Source organism: Stomoxys calcitrans, chromosome 4 (assembly GCF_963082655.1).
Source record: "Stomoxys calcitrans chromosome 4, idStoCalc2.1, whole genome shotgun sequence".
Classification (NCBI taxonomy): Eukaryota; Metazoa; Arthropoda; class Insecta; order Diptera; family Muscidae; genus Stomoxys; species Stomoxys calcitrans.
In genome coordinates this window covers 99,278,524-99,293,782 of record NC_081555.1, presented here as the reverse complement: position 1 = coordinate 99,293,782, position 15,259 = coordinate 99,278,524, and the positions used below count along the sequence as shown (strand labels likewise).

General features: G+C 37.9%; 1 protein-coding gene across 5 annotated transcripts in view; it reads right to left on the bottom strand.

Moving 5' to 3' along the window:
* Positions 1–15,259, bottom strand: part of LOC106095995 (protein scalloped) — a 637,648-nt gene that overhangs the window by 60,467 nt on the left and 561,922 nt on the right. For all 5 annotated transcript variants that reach the window (XM_059366792.1, XM_059366793.1, XM_059366795.1 and 2 more), the window contains exon 3: positions 10,147–10,285. In XM_059366792.1, coding sequence (XP_059222775.1) covers positions 10,147–10,285 — 139 coding nt within the window. The remainder of the gene's footprint in view (positions 1–10,146; positions 10,286–15,259) is intronic.

Here is a 15,259-nt window from a genome sequence, read left to right as displayed (position 1 = left end):
AAAATTTTAAATAAAACGATTTTTGCGTTTTTTTATTTTGGTCGCGGTCGAACGCGTGAAGCTAGTTGCTTGAACAGATACTTCTTATTGATGTAAATCGTTGGGGATTGTAAATGGATCATATCGGTTCAGATTTGGATATGGCCCACATATAAACCGATCTCCGGATTTGACTTCTTGAGCCCTTAGAAGGCTCAATTTTTATCCGATTTGGATGACATTTGGAACAAAGACTTAGGTGATGGCTTCCAACATCAGTGCTAAGTATGATCCGAATCGGTCTATAAACAGATATAGTCCTCATATAAACCGATCCCCGGATTTGATTTCTTGAGCCCTTAGAAGCCTCAATTTTCATCCGATTAGGCTGAACTTTGGAGCAAAGACTTGAGTTATAGCTTCCAACATACATGCTAAGTATGATCTGAATCAGTCTATAAACTGATATAGCCCCCATATAAACCGATCTCCGGATTTGACCTCTTGAGCCCTTTCATTTGATTTGACTGAAATTTGGAAAAAAATACTTGAGTTATGGCTTCCAACATACATGCCGGGTATGATTCGAATCGGCCTATACACAGATATAGCTCTCATACAAAGCAATCCCCGGATTTGATTTCTTCAGCCGAATCCATGGTGATGGGTACCCAAGATTTGGCCCGGCCGAAGTTAGCACGCTTTTACTTGTTATTACTTGCTTCTATTTCAAAACAAAACAACAAAAACCCTTAAAAGAGTCTTAGCAATTGTGAAGTGTTAAATGTATCAGTTGCGGGCTGCAATAAACATGATTTCGCCCTTTGCCAGAGGGCTCATCAGATTGCGATGTCTCCAAAAGACTGTATGCTTCCACCTACTCAGCATGACTTTCGAATGAAACCTTGGGTTTTCTTAGGGTAAATGTTTAGTTTAAATGTATCAGTAGCGGACTGCAATGATCATGATTTCGCCCTTTGGCAGAGGGCTCATCAGATTGCGATGCCACCAAAAGATTATATGCTTCCACCTACCTCTGAAGCCCTCACACCTTAAGATTTCTGATTATGACGGGTTATGATGGGCCAATATGCCCGTTTGTGGGTTTATTTTTAGTATCAGATTCGTAATCTACTTTCGAATACCTTTCATTTTAGTCCTATATTGACATTAACGTTTAATATGTCTGTTTGGAGTAGTTTTGAGGTTAGGGCGGCCTCCTGAATACCCTGAATACTTGGACCCAACTTTTAATACCATATTCGTGTTCTAATCTCCAATATCATTCATTTGATACCCATGCTGTCCCGATTGGTTCACTTTCTATTTTGGGTAGCGTTTTTGGGTTAAAAGGTTCGCCCCCTTCTGAAATCAAAAAATTATATAGCCGTATATAATATTCGATCCCAGCGAAGTGTGTCGCTATATATTTGTTAGCAGACATCTTTTTTTTGGGTGCGAACAGAGTGCGGGCTGAAGACCGAGCCGAGATTGTCAATGCGATAAAGATTGTCAGTGCGATAAAACTGGTTACACACAAGTCAATGCAAATAACCTTGTGTATAACACAGTGAACGCCGAGCAAAACCGATTGAGTGCGAAAAAAGTTCCAAAGCGTTTTTCGAGCTTCTTTGCATTGTTGATGTTTTTGGAAATATATGAAAAATGAAATACACCAAATTAATTAACACCAAGTAATGAAATATCCAAAATCTTCGGCTTAAATAATTGCAGAAGAAGCAAAATTCTCATCATCAGATAAATCCATTGCCGTGTGCAGCAATTTTATGAACAGAAATGAACAACAAAACACATTGAATAAACAGAATTTCAGCGCTGATTCTCGCATTCACCGTGTTATAGACACATTTTCTTCTTGCATAAAAATAAGCGCCAATAAGCTCGACTCGGCTCCGTTCGGCATCGGAGCTCACTCTTTTCGCACCCTTATAGCGTAATGAAAGAAAGTTTCAACCTTTTCAACCCTGCAACTTTCTTTTACCCATTTTCTTTATTCCTCATTATTGACCATTACCCTATCTACAGCCAATATAGTGGTGGAGGGGGTCCGTATATCTGACGAACAGCTTGGTAAATATTGGGTTGCCCAAAAAGTAATTGCGGAATTTTCATATAGTCGGCGTTGACAAATTTTTTCACAGCTTGTGACTCTGTAATTGCATTTTCTTCTGTCAGTTATCAGCTGTTACTTTTAGCTTGCTTTAGAAAAAAGTGTAAAAAAGTATATTTGATTAAAGTTCATTCTAAATTTTATTAAAAATGCATTTACTTTCTTTTAAAAAATCCGCAATTACTTTTTGGGCAACCCTATATTTTATTTTTCTTGAACTATTTTTAACTCGATCAATCTGCTTCAAACTTTCCTTAGATTCATTATATGATTTTCAATGCTTCACTCTGTCAGATATTGCTGTCATCCTGTACCATATACTGTGGGATCTTTGATTTGTTTGACTTGAAATTGAATTTTCTTCGCCTCGTCTAGCTGTATACTATGCTAAGAGCACTTACCACTCGTAAGCATATTTTATCAAGATTCTTTCCATTAAAAAGTGTTACCCCACATTTCAATCCCTCACAGGATACAAGTCTAAGTAGACTATTGATCGTAGTCATCCATATTAGTGTTAAATAATTTATAATATAATTTTTATAATTTATCTTATGGTAGCTTATAAAAACGAAACCAAACATTAATCCCTGACATTTTTTAACACTTTTTATACCATAACAAATTTGATTTTATCTTACTTCCACTTCATCTCTTTCACGCATTATTTTGTGACAAATTCAGTTGTGACAAATGAAAAGTATTTGAAATAAATATTATCCTCTTTTAAGCCAAATTCAAGTGTATACATATATTAGCATAAATATACTCCACATGAAGTCTGGGGCCAAGTGTTTGTCGGTGTATATGTGTGAGTGTGTGTGTTTTTGTATGTGTTTGCAAGTCATTTTGAGGGTAAATTTATGCCATCAAATAAAAAATGCTAACCCGCTTAATGTTCCAAAAGACCACATTAACGCTTGACCATTTGTCTTGGACGACATGGAAAATGGATGGATGAACGTACAGACAAAGAAGCACCCCCTCCAGCAGTGACAAAGTAGCACAACTTGAATAATATTTTGCAAAAAAAATAAAAAAAAAACGAAAACATTATCGTCGACATCGTCGTTTGCTATTATGCAAAAATGTTAAAATGGCCAAGCCAAAAACGGGGAAGTAGTGGAAAAAAATCATTGCAGCAGCCTTTACTAAAATCTCTTAAAAAGAAGACAAATCGTTTGAAAATGCTAAAAGGCGGGTGCAGTTCTGCTGCAATGTTTTCTGTTTTTCTAGCCTCCAGCAATAGCAGCAAGCCAGGCTGCTGTCATATAAATGTCCGCTTAGTTTTTTTTTGTTTTGCTTGCTCCTATAACTCCATACATTTCATGATATCACATCATAATAATAAATAGTTACTGCTTGCTGGAGGCCAGATTCGTTTCTAAATGGTGAAGGAGGACATTTGTGGGCAATTAAAGAGCAATATAATTATTTGTTATTTAGTTCGTTTTTATGCTACCTAAAAGTATGCAATATATTTTGGACAAACATTTTGGTATAACATTAAAACTTAAACAGGTAAAAACGTGCTAAGTTCGGCCGGGCTTGCCGCTCAAAATTTCTACCAAGTCAGTCGCAGTGGAAGTCGTAACCAAACACTAAAGCAAAATTTTAGCTCAATCGGATAACAATTGCGGCTTCTATGGGCTCAACAAGTCAAATCGGGTGATCGTTTACATGGCAGCAATAACAGGTTATACAGACCGAGGCGGACACTCCCCCTTGCCCCAAAAGCACCACGCAAAAATTAAAGTGGTCCGATCGGGACAATATGGGACTCCAATGACATGTATTAGGGAATAGATTACGTATATGGTCTGGAAGGAGAAATAGGCTAGAGAATGTTGACACCGTAAGGGGCGGATCCTCCTCCTTACCCCAAAAGCACGACTCAAACATAAAAGTGGACCGATCGGGACAATATGGAACTCAAATGAAAAGCATTCGGGACAAGAGTATAAATTTCATAATAAACATTGCGTTCAGATACCTAGGGGGCCGCCCCTATACAAAACTCTGTCAAATAGGCATATTGGACGATAATGACAATATAGGACTCAAATGAAAGGAAAAAGAGAGTCGATTACGAATATGGTCTGGAAGGAGCACCCTTCCCCAAAAGCACGACCCAAAAATAAAAGTTGACCGATCGGGACAATATGGGGTTCAAATGAAAGGTATTCAGGACAAGGGTATTAATATCACAATAAACATTGGGTTCAGATACCTAGCGGGCCGCCCCGACCCAAAACCCCCTTAAATAGGCATATTCGACAATAATGGCAATATAGGACTCAAATGAAAGGTAAAAGGGAGTCGATTACGCAATAGGCTATGGAATTTGTTGTTATGGTCTACCTTAACCAAAAAACACCACGCAAAACAAAAGTGAACTGATCGGGTCAATATAGTACCCAAATGAATGGTATTTGGGAGTAGATTACGAATATGGTCGGGAAGGAGCAAAAGGCTATAGAATTTGTTGATATCGTAAGGGGGCGGACTCTCCCCTTACCCCAAAAGCACGAACCAAAAAAAAAAGTGGACCGATCGGGACAATATGGGATTCAAATGAAAGGTATTCGGGAGAAGAGTATCAATATCATAATAAACATTGGGTTCAGATACCTAGGGGGCCGCCCCTATACAAAACTCTGTCAAATAGGCATATTGGATGATAATGACAATATAGGACTCAAGTGAAAGCTATTAGAGAGTAGATTACGAATATGGTATGAAAGATGCTATTGACAACATGATTTGTTGATATCCGAAGGGGGATGTCATGACCATATGGGACTCCAAAACCCCTCCCCAAATGGTAATATTTGCTCATCATGGCAATATGGGATGCAAATAAAGGTTATCAAGTTTGGGAGTAGATAAACAAATTGTTCAGGGCAAATACATATGGTATTAACATATTTTCGCGTGGTGTTAATGAAGGTGCAGAAGTGCGGACCGGGATTAGCTAGTATCTTATATAGCTACCTTATAAATCGAACATGTCTATTGGTTTCCGACTATCCGGAGGGCGCAATTTTTAGATGGTTTCGTTGGAATTTCACATGTTGTATTCTTTAATGATTTCCAACATAATAGGAAATTACTCCGAAAATTTGTTATGGTCCGAAGCCCAGATTTTACTTCTTAACATAAGTCCCCCTGGTTACGATTTGGCTGAAATTTTGAAATATTTTGATATTCTAACAGTTTTTACTGAAATTTTTCATTTATCAATTACAACACATATGATCCAAGTAGAGGTTTAAAGAACCTGGCATAAACGATCTGTGGTGGAAGAAGGACCCGCATATAACATTTGATCCAACGAACTTAGTTCCTATATACTTTTCTTATAGCGTAAAGAAAGTTGGTTTTAACCGCTACAAAACTGCTGCTCTTTTTTTAAACCATTTTCTTGGTTCCTCACCATTGTCCCTACCTATGGCCAATATGGTGGTGGTTGTATATCTGACGAACAGCTCAAAACAAATTAAATGTAATAAAGTTTATTAAACTCTTAAAGACAACAAAACATTTAGCCTGCTAGCAACAACAAACCTGGCTAAGGCAAAGGAAATGTGTGGGTGTTCAATTTCAAATACGTTGAAGTACTTGCACAGTACAGACACGACACAAGACTCCTCCATGGGTAGACATCTCAAAATCAGGCGAACCAACAGCCAACTACTTGGAGACATGATATGTTCCTAGCGTTTTTGTTTTTCATCGTTTAGGTATCTGATTCCTGGTTATTTGGTTGTTGTTCTCGTTCTCTCGTTGCTGTTGTTGTGGTTTTTTGAGGATTTGTCAAATCAACAGGATAGAGAGAATATCTTAAATCTTTTACTTCTTAAAAAAATGGTTTGTAATTTATTAACAAACAATTCTCGAAAAAAAGAATGAAATGAAAAAAATTGCATTACATTGAAATGATGAAATGACTCAGAGGAGAAATTGAAATCTCAAAAGCTTGTTAGTGCAAAGAATTGTTGGGGCTGTATCAACATTAAATGATAGCCAAAGTTCTGGTAATTGCTTTGGATGGCTGTTATGAGATTTAAAGCTGATGATTTTAGCTTGACATTTGTAGGCGTTGTTATTAAGAAATTATGCGCCGATAATCTTAAAGGAAATTTCTTGTTGAACATTTAGGAAAATTCAGATAATCTATACCACAAAAATTGAACTAGAACAATGAAAACCATAATGGCATGCAAAGAAGTAAAACAAATTAAAGTATGGAAATGTAACAAATGTGGCAACATTTTTTATATCCACTCCAATGGGATGGGGGTGGATAAAGTCATTCGAAATATTGATCTGCCCCACCAAAAACTCTATAACTTCTTAATTGCCTTGACATTTTTAGTCGATCTTGCAGTGCTCATCCGTCTTTACGTCTGTGTAAATAACGATAGCTCGAAATTTTCCACGAAAGATGTGTTCGTCAAAGGAGGTCACCGTAGAGCAGGAGTAAGAATGTCCGCCTATGGCTCTGAACGACTGCGTTTGAACTCTGGCGAGAGGTGCACAGTGTGGTGATTTCATAGTAAAGTTGGCCAAAAACATAAGGAGTTAACGTAGGTGGATAACAATTGGCATAGATATTTGTTTTTATGATAGAAGACTTAGGACCAAAACTGGATAAACGTCCACGTTTTGGAATAGGTCCCGTATAGACCGAACTTTGGATTTTACTACCCGAGACCACAAAATGCTCATTTTCTATCCGATTTCCTTAAATTTGTAACAAAGACCTGTTTTGGGCCTCTCCCCACCCATTCCAAACCAAATCGAATAGTTTTTATACCCTCCACCATAGGATGGGGGTATACTAACTTCGCCATTTCGTGTAACACCTCGATTCAGCTGAAATTTTGCCTGAAGTGTTTTCTTATGACTTCCAACAAAAATAGTCTAAATCGGTTCATAACCTGATATAGTTCCCATATAAACCGATGTCGGATCTTGACTTCTTGGGCCGATAGAGGACGCAATTATTACCTGATTTAGCTGAAATTTTGCATGAAGTGTTTTGATATGACTTCAAATAACTGTACCAAATATGGTCTAAATCGATCTATAACCTGTTATAGCTCCCATATAAACCGATCTCGCGATTATGCTTCTTGAGCCTGTATAGGGCGCAATAATTATGCGCTTTGACTGAAATGTAGTGTTCTCTTTAAACTACCAATGCCTATGCCAAGTATGGTCTTAATCGGTTCATTGCCTAATATAGCTCCCATATAAACCGATCTCCCGATTATATTGCTTTAGTCTCGAGAGGGCGCAATTCTTATTCAATTTGGCTTAAATTTTGTACAACGGCTTCTCCCATGACCTTCAATATACGTGTCAAATATGAATCGGTCTATAGCCTGATACAGCTCCCATGTAGACAGATCTCCCGATTTTACTTCTTGAGCCTATAGATTTTGCTGAAATTTTGCACAACGACTTCCACTTTGATCTCCAATAGCCAAATCATGTATGGCCCCAATCGGTTGGTATATCTCCAATAGCATCGCAGTTCTTATCATTTATCATTTGTTTGCCTTTAAAGAGATATCGGGCAAAGAACTTGACAAATGAAATCCATGGTGGAGGGTATATAAGATTTGGCCTGGCTGAACTAAGCACGATTTCACGTGTTTTTTTCAATTTTGAAATATTTTTTAGAAATAATTGATATAATTTCAGTGTTACGGTTTATTAGTTAGTTTGTCATTTTGTTTGTATGTTACCTATAGAATCAAAAACGGCTGAACCAATGTTCATGCAATTTTCGCGGATGGTAGAGTTTGGCCACACGATAGATATAGTATACCCCATTTTTTGATATCTGAAGGGGGAGCGGACCCTCCCCCTTATCCCAGATCTCGGAGATGGGTGCAAACATTCAAGCAAAATTTGTTTTTAGCGCTAATAGTAGACCAAAAACACGAAATTCGTGTAAAACTTTGAGTTCAAATAATCTGGGGGAACGCCCCACCCTAAACCCCAACAAAACGGGCACTTTTATCGTTTGGGACGATGTGGGCATTAAATGAAAGGTTTTTAAGAGTAGAGAAGGAACTTAATATAAAAATTTAGCCCTAAGAGCCGGGGAGTCGCTCCACCACCAAAAAACCATCTCCAAATGGATATATATCGCCCCACCCTAAACCTAACCAAAACGGGCACTTTTTTCGTTTGGGCCGATATAGGCATCAAATGAAAGGTTTTGAAGAGTAGAGTAGGAACTTAATACAAAAATTTAGCCCTTAGAGCCTGGGAATGGCCCCACCCCCAAAAAACCATCTCCAAACTATATCCGTATTGACCAATAGGAACGGTAAAGGACTCAAATGAAATGTATTTGGAAGTAGAATACAAAATTTTGTCTTTAGAGAAAATTTTATAGTAATTTTGTAATTCATTTCATAGAAATTTTGTCTTTAGAGAAAATTTCATCCCCTTTGATGTGATTTTTTATGCCCCTAAAAGCCATAAGTTTGACCTGTTTTGTCTGCAGGGGATGCCACTCCAGTACAGGATTTTGGTCTTATAATTAAACTAATTAGGCCATATATTATTAAAAATCTTTGCTAATAACTGGTTATCAATTTTGAAGCAAAAGACTAAAAAAAGCCCTTACTTTCTGCTCTAGAATTTTTTACTTCACCATTTTCATTATTTCTACATATAACAGTGGTACGTAAACACTAGCAGAGACACTTCAATGAATTTGAAAACCTACATTTAAATTTCGATTTAAATTTTCTAAATATTTCTTAAATGCAGTCATCATAACGAATTATATGTTACACACTTTTTTCATTAGATTTCTTCTATAATTGTTTTAATAACATGGCTCTAATGTCTTATAAATGATGTAAGAAGGTTTCCATCTTAAAGACATCAAAAGCCCTGATTATTATTAACAATATCATGTAGAAAATGTTTAAATATTGGCTCTATGGGGGAATACGCTGACAGACACAGGAGGGGTGAATTGAAGAAAATGCATGCCAAGTTGCCTACGAATTTTTTGGGCTGAATGAACAAGTCAACATAATGCACCACCATCACTGCCGCCTATTCTACCAAGTGCCCGCAGAGACAGATGAGACATGCGTCAAGAGGAGGGACAGTTGAATGAATGAACGGGTGGATGGACGGACAGAGGTAACGTAGACAACAGGTAAATTGAGATTTATTTCGGAGACATAATTAGTATAAAGCAGACATCTGCATAACCTATCCAAAAAAAAAGGAAAAAAAACGATAAAAACGAAAAAACACAGAGAAAATCCAAATAAACCATAAAACAAAAGGCCCACAGATTGAATGACTCTGCATCAAGCCGGCAACAAAGTCTGCCAGGCAGACAGACAATGAAGCCCTCAAGCTGAGAGTTCAATGCATGACATGAAAATGCATCACGGATTGAAACGGCAGCCATTGCCAGCAGCTGAGCTGAGCAGGCCTCGAAGTGGAGTTGATGATGACGAAGTTGATAACCATCTGCAGTAGACGACGACTGACTTGTAATGAGAAGTTGATGAAGGAAGACCCACCAACAGACCGACAGACGTTAAAGATGAAATAAATCCAATGCAGCAATCATGTGCACGCAATGGCAAAAAAATATTCCACAAAAAAAAAAAACGCATTTACCGGCACGGATCACAAACGAGCAACAAAAAGCCATGAATGAAATGCTGCCCGACTTGAGTATGGTTTTGGGTTTTGTCTGCATACAGCTGGCGGGATAGAATGACATATATTACGTGGGCATCATCTTCATCAGTCTCGTCATCAGTATTACATTTCAGCAAATATAACTCTGTTAACTAAGGCATAATCTAAAGAATGAGTTTGCCCCTTTCCTCCTTGGGCATCAAAAGAATCTTTTGGCTTAATCTTAATGAAAACTCTTATCTTATCGATAACATCTAACACTGTAGATCTTCAAAAAACATGAAATTCTAGTGTTAATTTTACTTTCAATTCTAGTTTTGTGTGTGGGTTTGCTGACTTACCATACATTTTACCCTCATCCGAGAGTATAATTTTTCGTCTTCCACATGGCGGATATATGGATAGGGCCTCTTGAAAACTTTGCTCTATATCTGGACTCCAAACACCTTCAGCATCGGCATTTGATAGATCTTTTTCATCCTGCAATAAAAGAGAGAAAGGGAATGGCAAAGGCGTTTACATGATGTCCTTTTGTCAATTGGCTGTAAATCACTTTAAATGATCCTTAATCAAATAAATCATCATAAATTGTCAATAAATGTCATATGGGTTTATAGATAATGATGAAATATATGTGTGTGTGTGTGTGTGAAGAGCTCTCTGTTCTTGGTATTATATTAATAAAGTACCATATAATTCTCACGCCTTATCAGTATAGATATTATTGTAGCCAAGTACTAATGTACGAGGGAGGGTTGTAAAGGTGAACAAGTAACAATGTGCCACGTCAGACCAAAAATATTTTATACCCTTCACCATGGATCGCATGTGTGAAGTTCTTTGCAGAAACTAAGCAAGTAAAAGAGTGCAAAGGTCGGCCAAGTCGAATCTCGAGAACCCACCATCATTGATTCTCTTAAAAATGTATACAAGTAAAATTTGCTTGAAAATTATACAAATTTTATTCTATTGGGTTGCCCAAAAAGTAATTGCGGATTTTTTATATAGTCGGCGTTGACAAATTTTTGCACAGCTTGTGACTCTGTAATTGCATTCTTTCTTCTGTCAGTTATCAGCTGTTACTTTTAGCTTGTTTTAGAAAAAAAGTGTAAAAAAGTATATTTGATTAAAGTTCATTTTAAGTTTTATTAAAAATACATTTACTTTCTTTTAAAAAATCCGCAATTACTTTTTGGGCAACCCAATACATACCCAATTTTTTTTTAAAAAAATCAAAAATTTAAGTTTCTTGGAACCGTAAAAGAATGGATTATATGGGACCCGTCGGAACACTGTACACAAAATTTCAGCCAAATCGGACAAAAATTGCGACTTTCAGGGGCTCAAGAAGTTAAATCGGGAGATTGGTTTATATGGGAGCTATACCAGATTATATACCGATTTGGACCGTACTAGACATAGTTGTTGAAAGTCGTAACAGAACACTATGTGCAAAATTTCTGCCAAATCGGACAAAAATTGCGGCTTCCAGGGGCTTAAGAAGTCAAATCGGGAGATCGGTTTATATGAGAGCTATATCACGTTATAGACCGATTTGAACCGCACGCGGTACATTTGTTGAAAGTCATAAGAGAACACCACATGCAAAATTTCAGTAAAATAGGAAAAAAATTGAGGCTTGTAAGGGCTCAAGAAGTCAAATTGGGAGATCGGTTTATATGGGAGCTATATCACGATATAGACCGATTTGGACCGGACTAGGAACAGTTGTTGAAAGTCATAAGAGAACACCACATGCAAAATTGCAGTCAAATAGGACAAAAATTGAGGCTTGTAAGGGCTCAAGAAGTCAAATTGGGAGATCGGTTTATATGGGAGCTATATCACGATATAGACTGATTTGGACCGTACTCGGCACAGTTGTTGGAAGTCGTAACAGACCATTGTATGCAAAATTTCAACCAAGTCAGACAAAAATTGCGGCTTCCGGGGCTCATGAACTCAAATCGGCAGATCGGTTTATATGGGAGCTATATCACGTTATAGACCGATTTGAACCGTACGCGGTACAGTTATTAAAAGTCATAAGAGAACACCACATGCGAAATTTCAGCCAAATCGGACAAAATTTGCGGCCTCCATGGGCTCAAGAAGTAATTTCGGGAGTTCGGTTTATATGGCAGCTATATCAGGTTATTGACCGATTTGGTATAGTTGGTGAAAGTCATAACAGAACACCGTATGAAAATTTTTAGCTAAATCTGACAAAAATTGTGGCTTCCAGGGGCTCAAGTAGTCAAATCGGGAGATCGGTTGATATGGGAGCTATTCCAAATCTGAACCGTTATAGCCCATTTGCAGTCCCCAATGACCTACAACAATATTAAATATCTGTGAAAAATTTCAAGCGGCTAGCTCTACGCGTTCGACCGCTTTCGTGATTTCCACAGACGAACGGACATGGCTAGATCGACTCAGAATGTGAAGACGATCAATAATTATTTCGAGGTAGACCATTATTTTAATAACCAAGTATGGCCCCAATCGGTTCATAACTTTGTATAGCTGAAATAGCATAGTAATTCTTATCCATTATCCTTTGTTTGCCTATGAAGAGATATCGGGCAAAGAACTTGACAAATGCGATCCACGTTGGAGGGTATATAAGATTCGGCCCGACCAAACACCTGTACTGGTAATCCCTGCTCGATGCCAATTTGACTACCGGAACGACCTAACAAAATGTTCTAGATCTGTCCATCTGTCGAAAACATGCTAACTTTCGAACGAGTTAAGATAGGTGATTGAAATTTTGCACAAATACTTCTTATTAGCGTTGTTATGACTTGCAAAAACGCTACCAGATTTGGTCCAATTGGACAATAACCTGAGCTATAAACTGAGTTCCCTATTTGACTTCTTGGGCTTTTAGGGGGAGCATTCTTACCCGATATAATTGCTATATAAAAAGATTTGAGTTGTTGAGTCTCTAGAGGACCCAATTCTGATTCGATTTGGTTGAAATTTTGGAGGTTTCTTATGACTTCCAACAACGGATACTTCTTATAGCCGGGCCCGAACGGAGTGCAGAGCGACACCTCTTTGGGAAGGAGTTTTTACATGGCAAAGTACCTCAGAAATGTAGCCAGCATTAGGAGATGATAACCACCGCTGAAATTTTTTTTCTGATGTCTTCGCCAGAATTCGAACCCAGGCATTCAACATTATAGGCGGACATGCTAACCTCTGCGCTACGGTTACTGTAAGAGTGCACATTTTTTGCTTCTATCGCTACACCCATGGGTAATGCGTAGTGATTTTTGGGGTAAGATAGCCCCTGATATGGATATGGATATTAAATTTGAGCTCTATTCAGTTTATATGAGCCCTATATTGACACGATCGGAAAATTACTTCAGTTATGTGGGTGTTTTGGGGCATGACCCCCAAAATTGGACATAAGATTCGTTTTTCTACTTTTAAATACCTTTCATTGGAGTCCCATAACATGGACCCAATTTTTTCCATATTCGCAATCTACTTCCGAATACCTTTCATTTGAGGTCCATATTGACTTGAACGTCCAATATGTCTGTTTGGGGGGAGTTTTGGGTTTTGGGGTGACCCCTGGGTACTTGGACTCAATTTTTTTAATATCATATTCGTATTCTATTCTCCAATATCATTCATTTGATACCCATATCCTGTCCTGATCGGCCCACTTTTGATTTTGTGTGGGTAAAGGGGAGGGTCCGCCCCCCTCAGATATCAAAAAATGTAGTACCCTATTTTCTCCACAGTACCATTCTACACCATTTGTGAATGTGCCATGATCAGCTTAAATTTCCATTTTTTCAGGGCTTTAGGGGGGTGTGGTGGCCCCCCATTACTTAGACCTCATTTTAAATTTCATTCTCGTAATCTACTACCGAATACTTTGATTTCCATGTGGACATGATTGTCTAATATGCCTACTTGGGGCAATTTTGGGCTTGGAGTGGCCCTCTATGTAGCCGGACCCAATTTTTAAATCAAATTCGTACTTAATACCCGAATACCTTTTATTTGAGTCCCATATTGCCCTGATCGGCCCACTTTTGATTTCGGTTAGTACTTTTAGGGCAGTTTTGGGCTCGGGGCGGGCACCGTAGTACTTGAACCCAATTTTTGTATCCGACTCCTGAATACCTTTCATTTGAGTTCCATATTCTCCCCATCGGTCCCCTTTTGATTTTGACCGGTACTCTTGAAGCGGTTATGGTCTTGGGCCGACCTTTTTGGCACTTGGACCCAATTTTTTACATTCGTACTCTACTTCCTAATACGTACCTACTTAAAATAGAGGGAATCAATTGCTCATTTTCTTTCGATTTCGGTGAAATTTGGAACAGTGAGTTCTATTAGACCCCTACTCATTACTGTGCGATGTGGTCCAGATCGGACCTATTCGCTGCCATATAAACATACCACCAGATCTCTCGATATAGGGTATTAAAGTGAAAAACACCATTTGTTATCCCATTTAGATGAAATTCGGCACAGTGAGTTTTGGTAGACCCCTACCCATTCCTGTGATTTGTGGTCCAGATCGGACCATATTTGGATATAGCTGCCATAAAGATCGATCTCCCGATAAAGTGTTGAGCCCGTAAGAGAGGCATTTTTCATCTTATTTCGATGAAACTTAGCACAGAGAGTTTTAGTAGACCCCTACTTATTCCTGTCAAATATGGTTCAGATCGGATTATATTTGGATATAGCTGCCACATAGACCGATCTCCCGACATAGAGTGTATAGCCCATAAAAGGAGAATTTTTCATCCGATTTTAATGAAATTTGGCACAGTGAGTTCTGGTACCCCTCTACAGCATTTCAGTCAGACTATATTTGGATATATTGGGTTGCCCAAAAAGTAATTGCGGATTTTTCATATAGTCGGCGTTGACAAATTTTTTCACAGCTTGTGACTCTGTAATTGCATTCTTTCTTCTGTCAGTTATCAGCTGTTACTTTTAGCTTGCTTTAGAAAAAAAGTGTAAAAAAGTATATTTGATTAAAGTTCATTCTAAGATTTATTAAAAATGTATTTACTTTCTTTTAAAAAATCTGCAATTAATTTTTGGGCAACCCAATAGCTGCCATACAGGCCGATATCCGGATATTGTGTATTGAGACCATAAAAATCGTATTTTTCATCCGATTTTGATGAAATCTGACTCAGTGAGTTTTGGTACCCCTCTACACATTTTTGTTGAATATCATTCAAATCCAGAGGTAAGGGGAAGGGTCCGCCCATAAAAATCGTATTTTTTATCCGATTTTGATGAAATCTGAAACAATGTGTTTTGGCACCCCACTTCACCTTTTCGGACCTAATTTGAATATAGCTGCCATACAGGCCGATATCCGGATATTGTGTATTGAGACCATAAAAACCGTATTTTTTATCCGATTTTGATGAAATCTGAAATAATGAGTTTTGGTACCCCTCT